Source organism: Rhizophagus irregularis, chromosome 12 (assembly GCF_026210795.1).
Source record: "Rhizophagus irregularis chromosome 12, complete sequence".
Taxonomy (NCBI): Eukaryota; Fungi; Glomeromycota; class Glomeromycetes; order Glomerales; family Glomeraceae; genus Rhizophagus; species Rhizophagus irregularis.
In genome coordinates, this window is record NC_089440.1 from 1,429,851 (window position 1) to 1,443,398 (window position 13,548).

A 13,548-nucleotide genomic window follows, 5' to 3' on the forward strand; every position below is an offset into this window, starting at 1 on the left:
AGCCATTTTGTGATTTTATGTTCCATTCTTTTTTCAAATGTTAAATGCATATGTAAGATCAGAAACCTTTTTACCGACACGATTTGCTAGGCATTCATCCATTCAGAGAAAGTCTTACTGCATCAAATTGAGCATTACTTATAATGAGAGAGATAAAATATTTAACAATAGAGCGTTTACAGATAACAGTCCTACAAATCTTAGTTCGCACGTGATCACTGAAGTATGATATAAATATAATGGATAATGATCTACGTGCCCTCGTTTTTTTTTCACGCACAATTCTCAATTGCAGTAATGCTACAAGTATTAAGTATATAAAGATATATATTCTTATTCACCATAGTAATCCATTATGTGATTGAATTAAAAGAATATGGGCAGTCAATAGCTCATTGCACAAACAAAGTACGATCAAACTCAGAATTAGGATGTATCGAGTTAAAAGTTATTACATATTGATGACAAAACAAATTAATTGGAATTCGATTACATTAAATCATCACATTGTACCCATCCGTTCAGCAAATAACAAATATGTACATTAAAATGGATACTTAAATATGTATTGTATGTCACTTAAATTATATTATCATAAATCAAAAAAATTATGGATAAACAAACAATAATTATATGTTTATGAAGGTAATTAATGCTTAAATAATTTATTTTATTATATTACTTTATTAACAATTAAAAAAAAAAAATAATAATTTCTACGCACTCCTTAGTGAATCTGTGAGAACTGTTGCAGGTCCCTCTTTCTTAACCATAATGTTCAAACTCTTCCTTATATGTAAGTTACGATCTGTCATATCTTCGAGTTTTGCCTTACCGCACTGCTTAACCTCTGAGATTACCAAATACCCGTCTCAACATAACATGTAGACTTATTTATTTCATAAATCAGCCGTACATTTTAATGGTTATTATAAATCAAATTTAAAATTTTCATATATTAAATCCTTCTAGTACTATCAGAATGGAAAATGTACCCTGGGTATTATACAATTTTTAAGCCAGGTATTTTGTATTATACCCGGGTATCTTAAGCAGTGTGGTACGGTAGAGGTTTTCTTTTCATCCTTTAAATTTTATAGATTTTATTAGCAAATTTTTAAAGGATATTCAATTTAAATATAACTGAATTATATAATCTTCTTATACAAATTATAGATATGGTACGCCAAGCACAATTAAACTGACGGAATCAGAAATTCAAAATGCAACTAATATTAAGATGATTGTAATTTTTTTAATTTATGATGATGATTTTATACAATCATTTTAAAGGGCCTCTTATGAAAGTCTATCGGAAAAAAATGGACGAATTAAGTTGTACAGTACAACCTTTGGTTTAGAAAGCGATACAATCAACTTATTCAAAAAGAAAATCCGAGAATTTCCGTGATGTGTTATTAATGATAAACTGGATGATGGAACAATAGATGCTTATATTTAGAATACATATTCTTATTTTATTTTTAAATTTAGATACTAGTTTAATTTATCATGATAATTATTTGATAAATTGATATAAAGAACACTTTATATCGGTAAAGCGTTCTTAAGTTTGGAAAAATTATATAAAATAAGTGGTATTCATCTATTACCAAGCTTTAATTAGATGGCACCAAAGCTTTGGATATATCTAAGACAATCGGTTCCAGATTTTTTTTTTTCGCATTATGAATTTAAAATTTAAGATAATACAATTTACAATGGTCCCGCTTATTAAGGCGGTAGAAATGTCAACATTCATTATCATTAAGTGTGCCAGCAGCTGCAGCTGCTCCAATATCGTATGATCGGTCACCAATTCCAGGACAGATGCCTCCTGCAATGCCACCGGGTATGGCACCTAGACAGGTATGTCTCCTGTTATGGGTAGTATGCCTCCAGCTGATATAGAGGAGGAAGATATCTTCAAATATAGACAATGAAGATGTATCAAGACAAGGTAACTATAAAGATTATTTTTCTATTTGTTTATTTATATTTATTAAACATCTAACTTTTTCCTTTATATGCTTAGGCTATAATCAAATAATGTACTACTGTAAATCAAGTATATAACTACCAGATGATATCGTTAGGAGCGATTTGGATTTCATCTGAAAATTCAATAAATTTCGCAGATATTATTAAAATCCAACAAAAATTATTTATTACCTACTTTATCAATTTCGGAGGAAAATTTCATAAATTTTGCAGAACAAATTAATTCAATTCTTAGTTGATAACTGAAGATATTGTAATTCAAGAATTTAATGAATAGGGTGATAGCGAACGGGATGAATTTAAAGGAAAAATATATCACGAACTTTTCTTAAAGCGATTATCTTCGGAATTATTATATATTAAAGTCGTTGGAATTTGAAGAGAAGGAAGAAATTGACATTGGAGGATTGATTATTCAAAGAATAAATTTCAATTTTAAAGGAGATATCACTAAATATTTAGAGCAAAATACATTATTTTTAATCAAACAGTCGTCGGATAATCGACGAAATTGGCGATAGCTTTGAAATATGTGGTCGAATTATTTTAAAAAGTAAATCTGTAATTATGTTATGACGGGAATGGGAGGGTATGTTGTAAAATACCCGGAGCAGTCGATATAAGCAGAGCTGACAAATAATTTCGGTCACCGGACAATCAACGAAATTGGCGATAGTAAATCTGCAACTATATTATGACAAGAATGGGAAAATACCCGGGGCAATCAAATAAGCAATGCTATGATGTAGCATCCAAGCTTAAAAGGTTGTGGCTTTGGGCTTTACCACCTTGCCAGAAACGTATGATCCTTACAGTATTGGTCATGAACTACAAGACTTGATTGACCTATATGGCTTGGAATCTTTCGTACTTCTTTCTAGTAATTTTACAACTTCCGCCAAGCGTTTAAACATTGAAATTTAGAACTTTCGATACTGTTGGACCAAATCATATTCATTGGTCATATTATTACTTTAAATTTTCGCGTTTTTATTTTTGAATTATGCCAATAGTCTTGTGGTCTTTGACCGAAAGTCATTTAAAAAAGGTGATATATTGATATACTGATATGACCTAGTTATTTTCGAAACTCCAAAATCTTGTTGATATGAAAATACCTCTTAATCAGTGGGACTGGGACATGTCCTTGGATGGGACGGGACGGGACAGTCCAGGACTTGGACAAGATGTTGTTGATGTCCGGGACAAAAATTCATTATAAGAGGATATATGATTTATATATAATATTAATAAATTGGACAATGTTTTAGACGGGACGGGACGGGACAAATGAAATTGGATTTGGACAGGACATCGAAATTTTGTGGGACACTGTCCTGCGGTAACCATATGTTAATGCTATTTGTTTTTGGTCATGATCACATTAGTTTTAAACCGAAGCAGTTGATTAGTTAGAAAAAATGGGACAGCTAAAACTTGGGGGGAATTCAGTTGATGTAGATGTAGATGTAGATGTAGATCTTCGATTTTCTTTTTCAATAGTAAAATTCGAGTTATGAATTTTAGCACTCGTTGCAGTCGTATACTCCGTATAACTGGGCATTATTGGAGGGGAACCTGCAGATCATCCAGTAAAATTTCGTATAACTGGGTATTCTTGAAGGATGGACTGCGATTTCTATATTTGCAAGTTGTAACTGATCCTATTTATAAGGAGATGATTATGACGCTCCTTTTAAACTACTACAATGATATTTCTTATCCATCTACCAAAATACCAAAATTTAAGTATAATAGAAATCAAAGAACTCTATAATTGCCTATTTCTTTAATATTGTCAAACTGTTGTATAGTATCCATATAGTATCCATTCAAATATTAGTAATTACGGGGCGGTAACATTTAGTTTACATCAGTCATTATAGTAGTAATATAATAAATAGTTATTGGATGAGGGAATCGAAGAATTTATAGTTTTGTTATTAGGAATACTGCGGTGACCAATAGAAATTAATGCTACTAATACTGATTTTAATGGATGTCTCAAAAAAATACTGGTCAGAAAAAAGTAAAATTCCCGCATATTCCTAAATCCTAATCGACTGAACAATAAAGTATTTCCTTTCATTATAAAAAGTAATAATTTTATTAAGTATGCCTAGGGATGATTCTAGAACTTTTAACTATTTAGGATTATACAAATATTATTTTACAAAGGATGCAAAAAGCGTTAAACCATCCTCCATCCTGATCGATGATCGGATGATTTTAAAAAATGATTGTCTAATTTGACGATCAAAACAATGATTAACTTATTTATCGCAGAATATTTCACCAAAATAATCATAAATTATTCAATTTTATAAATAAAAATAACAATTTAAAACTTATTGAATTTTGTTTTTTTGAAACTTGAAATCTGTTAAATTATAATACTTATCAGGTTAACTTAAAGATTCTGATCAATCAAAGCTTGATCGATTTTTGATCGATTTATTGATTTATTCATCGATTCATTGATCAAAAATAACAAAAGATAAAAGATTCGCATAATAATTAATTAGAGAAAATGAATTTAGTTTAGTTTAAGGATTTGGATAGAGATTTAGAATAAATGATAAATGATTATAATTAGGGAGTATTGATTATAATTAGAGATTATTTGATTAAGTTAGATTAAGTTAGGAAAAGTTAGGAGGTTGATAAATTGTGTCACGGGGTCCCTTAATGTAACAGTGAGTATTAACATACGAACTGGCCGGAATTAACGTTAACGCTATCGTGTGTAAGTGCATAACTCCCAAACTCGGGGCCAGTTCATTTGTTAAATATCGTACACCCACACTGTACGTTAAGGACGCCCTTGTGTCACATCCCAACTGTACTTAATGGGCATACCCGAAAAAATAAATCCGCTAAATGCGTTATCTGTTACCATATTTCTTTGTTAAGGTTTATTGTTGTATTACGCGATGATGCAATGGACATTTATTAAAAAAGACCTATTATGTAAACCTGTTACTGTACCGAGTAACTTTTTTATTGCAAGAAAAAAAAAGAAAATCAAAAGTTATGAAATAACCTAAGCCCTCTATGATACCGGACTTGATGAAAAAAAATTAAACCTATTGATATCGATTGATAATTCATTGATATCGGATTTGAAGGAGAAAACATTGAAGATTATAAATTAATAAACTAAGTCCGTTTGATAACGGCGGACTCATTCCGTCATTTCCGTGTATGATTTATTTCGTAATGATATTAATTATGATCAAACGATAAAATTTTCAAAGAATATAACATTCAACCGGTTTTTTTTTTTGTACCAAGCTAAGCTTTTTTTTCTTAATAAATTATAAATTAATAAAAAATTATTGAATTTTTATTATAAATTCCGATGAAGAAATAACATTGTTCAAAAAAAAAATTAAATTTCAATATTAAAAATAGAAAAATTATTCTAAAAAAAGGTACATACTTACATACTTTACATAGTAAAAAATTTAAAAATAAAAGCAATTTTTTATAAAAAAAAAAATTATTTAATACTAATTTAGGATATTGTAAACAAACAAAAACGACAGATGACGAAAAAATAAATAAATTAAAAAAATTTTTGTCAATTTTTTTTTTTGTAACTTTTATGAATTATGATTTATTTATAGAAAAATTTCAAAAAAACTAAAATAGTTAATACAACATTTAAATTTTATATCATTTTTATGGGTCATGGGATCAAACCAAAATTGTCAATAAACAAATTTGACGAATATGGTAACTGATGACGAACTGTTGTTAATTTTGTTAATTTTAAATATTAATATAAGTCTGTTTAATTAGGTAAAGTTTAAGATTTTATCGTGTCAATCGTGACACCAAATTCATGAAGATCAATTCCGAGAAACTTGAGGCTAAATATATACATCAGATTTTAGAGATTAGAGAGGTTACTAATTATGGAACCAATCGTGTAAGATAGCCTTCTCATGCATATCATATGAGCGAAAAACCGGTCAACCCTTCAACGATAAAAAGGAATAATAAGCGGAATAAACGGAATAAACGGAATGAAAAAAAAAAGCATTAAACGTTTATACTCCATTACCAATTAATAATCATTATAAAAAATTACTAAAAGTATTATAATTGTTAATTAACAGGGGAAGGAAAAGGTTTCATTTATTAACAATTGTTCGATATTTTTGGTTTAATCAAAGAAAATTTTATGCCAAATAAGTAAAATGTATATGGAGAAAAAAAACAAACATGTTTTTTTTTTTCGAAGATTATACATTACATTGAGGTTTAATTTTGTAAAGATTTTCTTAATATAACAGATACAATATATTTTTGATACTTTTGAGTAAATTGAAGATATTACGCAATCATGCAAAAGATATCTGATATCTCTGGGAATCATATGTATTTTAATGACTCGGGGAAGGAGTAATAATATGACGTAACTTTTAACCAAATAATTAAGGGGTCCATGATTTGACCCGATTAAACACGTCGTCATATTTAATAAAACTAATACAAATTGGGAATCAAATTATGCAGTTAAATTCTCCGAGAATTTTCCGTAAGGATTCTAAATTTGAGAACCAATTATTAACAAGCCACATTGTAATTGTATTAATTGTAATTATAACAAATTCTGACGTTTTTCTGTTCTAATTTTCCGCGACTACCATTTAATTTTTTAAATGAGAATAGACTAAAAGATTCTGGATACACAGTAATACAGCATTAATGTATCTTGATAACGTGGTTTATGTGGATAAAAACGTGGTTTAACTAATGACTTATGATGCATAAGATATTCTTCTTCTTAAAATAGACTAAATTCTAATAAACAAAAAATTCAAAAAAAGTTAGATAAAATAAAAAAGAAATTCTAGATCAAAAAGAAAACTTGTCAAAGAATGTAAACATATTAAAACATTTTTAAATTAATTAACTCATTATTATATAAACAATTTCATAAGCAAAAATTTCATAAAACAATCTTATAAAACAATTTCTAATAAACTCTCATAAACAAATACTCTCATAAATCATTTCATGTACCCTTTTTCATAGATAAACTTCTTTATTTATAATAAAACTTCCATTTTTAACCAAAATGAAAAACTTTAAATTAATTAATTAATTGTATCTAAAAAAAAATGATATCTAATCTATAATATTGTTTCGGAAAGCAAATATTTGTTGGGTCGGTGGTTTGCATTTGGACATTGTTGTTTCAAAAAAATCTTAACTTATAAAAGTTAAGATCTTAATGTTAATGATCTTTTTTAGGAATCTTTTAAAATTAAAATTTCCTTATTCAATAATTCTCATACAACATCATACAAATTATCAATTTTATCAAATAATAAATTAGTAATTAATTTTTATCTAATCATTGTTTTTTTTTTAATAAAGTTTATGGGTTAAAATGAATAAAATGAATAAAATAATAAATATTAAAAATTTCATTAAAAAGTACCGTTAAAAATTATTGCGGTCAAAAAAAATTTCCTTTTTCAATAATTTTCATATAATCACTCAAGTTACTCAAAAGAAATGATTTACTCATATATGACAAAAAAATCCGGGAAGAAAATCTTTTACTAAAAAGACAATAATCTTGAAAAAGTAATAGAAAGATAATAAATTCTTGTAAAAAAGAAATAATGGACATTAACTTTTTTTGCTTTTTTTTTGCCAAGAATTTTATGAAAAAATTTAAGCCAAGAATTTTATGTAAATTAAGCCAAGAATTTATGTAAAAATTAATAGACAACCCAAATTTTAACAAAAAAAAATACAAAAAATCTTTTATTACAAGATATGTAAGATATGTATTTGATAAAACATCATAATTATTATTTTTTTTTTCTTTCTCTTTGGTTTTAAAAAAAACCTGTTTTTAACGAATCTATTTTAAGAACCTATCATGTGATTTAATAAAACTCTTAAAAAGTTACGTAGTTAGATGTTACGACTGTTACGTAGTAGATCATACGTAAATGTGGATACATATTTCCGGGATTATTAATGATGCCATATAAAATATATTTTATTTATTATAAGCCACTCAATAATAATTACATAAAAAAAAAATTTTTTTTTTTTTTTTTATTATTTATTGTTTCAAACATTATTATTACATTTATTATATATTATTTTATTATTTTATATTATATTATATTATAATATATTATAATGTATATTTTTTTTAGCATCTAAAGTAAAATACATCATTGTGTTTTGATTCGGAACAATTTTTTACATAATTTATATGACACATTGAATTAACATTTTTATCGTCTTGTACCGAAATGGGAATTTGAACTAATCTTGATTTGAAGGTTTCTTATCTTCAAATTTTATAAAAGGACTCGGTTAATGTTTGATTTCTATTTCACGCCAAAAAGTTTTTTTTTTTTAAGCTTTTTGTTGTTAATTTAAATGACAAAACTAACGAAAATTATTTTAAGAAAAAAATAAAAAAAGTCCAATTTTTTTTTTTAAAAAAAACTTGAATTATTTTAGTAAAAAGATAATCCTATTATCGTTACGATTTAAAAAAATAAACAAATACTTTATATATATATACATATATATATATTATATTTATTATATATAATATATTTTATCGAAATTTCTTTAAATCAAAAAAAATTATTTCGGATCATTTCTCAAATGTCAGCTACAACTTGTAAAGTAATGGCGACTGTTGCTAACGATCTTTTAACCTCACCACCAACTTCTTTCTCTCTTTCTTCAACGATAATAAAAACTTTGGTTGTAGATGATAATATAATAACTGGCAAAATCCTCGCTAAAATTTTGGAAAAAGAATTTAATCATAAAGTAAAATGTGTTGTAAGTGGTAATGAAGCTTTGGAATTATTATCAAATGAAATGTTTGATATCGTCTTCATGGATATTGATATGCCAAAACAGAATGGAGTTGAAACTTGTATTAAAATTCGTAATACATCAATCGTATTAGAAGAAAACAGAAAAATTCCTGTTCTTGCTTATACAACAAATCCATGGGAAGAAAGTTTTGACCAAGCAGGAATGGTAGGTTTTTAAAATTATTATTTTTTTTTTAAAAAAAAAGTTATTATTATTATTTAAATATATTAGAAATAAAAATATTTATAAAATTTCTTTATTATTATTTTTCTTTTAGAATGGTTATATCGCTAAACCAGCTTCTTCAGCCAAAGTTCAAGCTGAACTAGAAAAAGTTTATCAAAATATATTATGAACACTCATTTTTACATTCTTTATAACCTATCATAATTTCCTATATTTCCTATATTTCTGTATATACCTTACTTACCTAAAATTAAAAAAAAAATTATTCTGTTATATAAATAATGTATTATAAAACGTTAGAGATAAAAAAAAAATAATACCCTCCCCCCAAGAAAGAAAGAAAGGAAAAAAAAAGATTTCTTATTGTATGACAAAAAGAATTAAGTGGCGCGGGTCCTCACTTAGAATGTTATGAAACGAAATAATCTTCATTTTGAAAATCATTTAATCATTTTCAATTATTTCAATTATAGACGAAAAATTAAGTTTCTTATATATATATATACAATATATACATAATATAATATATAAAAGAGAAAAAAAAAGGAAAAAAGAAAAAAAAAGAAAAAAATAGATTTTTTTTTAATTTAAGAGATCCACAGTAATTAGAATAAAACTACTGTAGTATGCTTTTCATTATGATTTTTTTTTTTTAAGTTTTTATAGAAAAAAATTAGAGAATTGAAATTTTATATAATTTTATATATTTTATATGTAATTAATAAATAATTAATTAACAAATAAAGAAATGATTCGTTTATAATAATTCTTTGCTTAATTGTATTTAAACTCGGGTACTTATACATATTTTCTTTCAACCTAACATATTATATTAAAAATTTATCATATCAAAAAAATATATCGTTGAAAAAATTGTCAAGTATCCGTTTTATACAGTAAAATACATTTAACATAAAGTTGGGGAGGTGAAGTTCCAAATAAATATGCACTATGACTCTTAAAAATTTATTATTATTTTTAATTTTTTATGAATTAGGAAATTAAAAATGAAGCGCTTTTGGTTAAATATTAGGATCGGGTCAATTTTTCATATTTTTCGTACATATTTTGATGCATGTATTTTCTTTAAATAATAAATATTGAAAATTTTTACCTAAAGTAATTTTTTTTTTTTTTACAAAGGAATTTTACATAATCGTTAGAATCCGGTCCTGCGTCAACTCATTGCCATCTAAAGTTAATCAAAAAATGATTTTTTTTTGCTTCTTACTAAATTAAGAAATTTGTTTTTTTTTTTCACTAGTCATGGACCGCCCTTACCAAAAAATTTCTGTATATCATATACAGTATATATTCTTTATTATATTACAATATATTACAGTATATATTTTGTTATCTATATCTCGTTTAAACCTCTTATAATTACAATATATTTGAGCTTATAATGTTTATATTGTTTTTTTAAGTTTACATTTCGTTGGAAAAGTACTACTTTTAAATAATAATGAGATAATATAGATTTTCTTTCAACCCAAATACAATTGATATTAGTGACCTAAATTACTGTAATTACTTTAATTACTTGTAATTACCTTATGAACCAGTTTATTATATGAGCCACAGATTATGGTTGTGGCGTTATATCGTTTGTTTTTTTTTTTGCCAAATCTCGATATCTCGTTTTCATTATTGTTATTACTAATTAGGATCATTAATAATGTATCCAATATTTCTTTTCATCAACAAAAAATTATTTTTTCCTTACTGCGCCGATACGTTTTCTTTCAATTTTTACCAAGGATCGGGAACTTTTTTTTTATTTTCTTTCATTACGTCAATTCATGGTTTTTTAACATCATTTTTTTCATTTATAGTTTAGTTTTGTTATCTGTTGTGCTGATCGAATTTATTGGGATCCTGGTACAAAAGTGTGGGATTCCGTTGTTTGAATAATACTTATTTAGATAACAGGGAGAAAAGAAAAACTCAAAGGAACTTGTTTAGTACTCGACTTTAACATGTGACCTTCAAATTTCAAATAAAAAATTGCCTCATGTTAACGGCAAATTGAGGCTTAGATGAGAAGGGCTGATTTATCATCATTTCTCAGAATTACTTAAATGGCACATGATGTAACCATTACATCCCTCCGATTTGTCGGGAATCAAAAAAATATTAATAAATCACAAAAAATATTTAAATCCTAGATATCCCAAATCGAAAAAAAATTATTATATGTGCTGATTTTATTATAGTTTCTGACTTTCTGGTATAAGTTTCCTTTAAATAAGTGAAAAAAGTTATTAAAAGAATATTCTAAACATTTATATATATATATATATAAAAAACAAATTTATTTTGAACATCGAGAACATTCCAAACATTTTTTTTTTTTAATATTAAAATGGTTTGAATATAAAAAACGATTGTTATTGTTTTTTACGTAAAAGAATATTACTAAACGATTATCCTTTTTTTTCACACTAAGAACATTTCAGATTAATAATGATAAATAGGTTAATTAATATTGAAAAAAAATAAATATTAAAAAATCATTACGATTTAAATTGAGATAAGAATCATTATTATTTTAAAAAAAAAGTAGACTAAATTAGATTTTACTAAAAGTTAATTAGCCAAACAATTTGAATTAAACTTGGAAAGGGTCTTTATTTCGGATTCAAAATATAAGTATATTTTAAGTTTGTCTACATTGAACTAGTGTTGTTAAGTACAAGTCAACAGTCGACTCAGTGTAGGTGAAACTTTAAAAATGAAGCTTAAAAAAAAAAATTAACCATTTTTATTGTTGTGTAAAAAATAGTATCAGAATAACGAAGTAAAGATGGTCCTACTTGTGGACATGTTATTGTCACAGTGTTGATATTTGGCTGCGCCCAAGGATTGTTTTGGCCAGTTTGGTAGTTTGGTCGGCCAAACTGGCCAAGTGCCAACACTGCGTTATTGCAAAGCTAAGGGACCGATACAGGTGAAGCTTAAAAAGATGAATCCATTTTTTGTTTTTACATTAAAGTATCAGACTAGCGTGGTTAGTCAATAATCGTGAATACTCCCCTACTTGTGAACACTCTAACGTTGAATTTCGACGTATACTTGCCGTCGGAATTAATTACGGCATATGAAGCTTATACCGTAATATATTAAATCGCCGTAATGCCGACGTATTGTGAGAAGATACTACTAGAGAATTTATTTTAATTTGCGGTCCGGTTCTGATTGATCGAACCGATGGAGTTGATATGTTGATAGGTCGATTCGATAGGGTTGGGCTGATGGGAAGTTGATGATGTTAAACAACTCAACAAATGTTAGTCATAATTTGATTTTAATAATAGAGAAAGAGCAAATTCGGTCAAATTTGAAAATTTAAAAAATCAGTTTTTTGCAATTATCTCGTCATCCAATGGTCAAAAACATCATATAAGAATTTTAAAAAAAGTAATTCCCTACTCCAATTGCTGTATGGACATCCTGAGTAAATGGAATATTCAAACTTGTTAAGATCGTATCCAAGCCAATTAACATTGAAACGCTGAAACGCGCTAAAAAAAATTAGTGACACCGGAACACGCTATTTTTAACTCCTTAAACGTAACATGAATTGGGGAATAGTTATTTAGTAATTAAATTTAAGATTTGCTAATAGTTGGCTTTAATTCTTCTTATTAAATAATTGTTCCATATTATACATATCATTTTTTGTGATATGAATAGAAAGTTTTTTTCAAATCAAATTATTAATGACCTTTTTTATCAGTCTATTACCTAGGATAAACACTGTATATTATGATCCAATCGACTATTGTACTCTCATGTATATTTTTGCGTGTATCAAATCTATTATCTAAAATATGACTAGAAGAAATCTTCATTTAAAGCAAACTATTAATGACCCTTTTTATCAATTTGCCTAGGATAAACACCGTATATTACGATCCAATCAATCCATTGTACCCTCATGACTCCCTCATGTATAATTTTACATTAATCAAATCTATTATCTAAAATATGATTAGAAGAAAATCTTTATTCAAAGCAAACTATTAGTGACCTCTTTTATTGGTTTACCTAGGATAAATACCGTATATCCCGATTCACGAGCCAATCAAGCTATTGTACCCTTATGACTCCTCATATATATTTTTGCATGAATCAAATCTATTATCTAAAATTTGAATAGAAGAAAATCTTTATTTAAAGCAAACTATTAATGACCTTTTTTATCAATTTACCTAGGATAAACACCGTATATCACGATCCAATCAATCCATTGTACCCTCATGACTCCCTCATGTATAATTTTGCGTTAATCAAATCTATTATCTAAAATATGATTAGAAGAAAATCTTTATTGGTTAACCTAGGATAAATACCGTATATCCCGATTCACGAGCCAATCGAGCTATTGTACCTAGGGTTGGTAAAATAACCGTTAGTTATGAATTTGGTTAATTAACCGGTTAATTAACGGTTAGTTAACGGTTAATTAACCCATAAATAACC

General features: G+C 26.6%; 1 protein-coding gene across 1 annotated transcript; it reads left to right on the forward strand.

Moving 5' to 3' along the window:
* The first annotated feature begins 8,376 nt into the window (after positions 1-8,376).
* On the forward strand, positions 8,377-9,601 carry OCT59_003873 (uncharacterized protein). The gene is made up of 2 exons (XM_025310198.2): positions 8,377-9,042; positions 9,155-9,601. The coding sequence occupies exons 1-2, from the start codon at positions 8,656-8,658 to the stop codon at positions 9,230-9,232; spliced, it is 465 nt and encodes a 154-aa protein (XP_025184909.2). The 5' UTR covers positions 8,377-8,655; the 3' UTR covers positions 9,233-9,601.
* Positions 9,602-13,548: the final 3,947 nt, after the last annotated feature.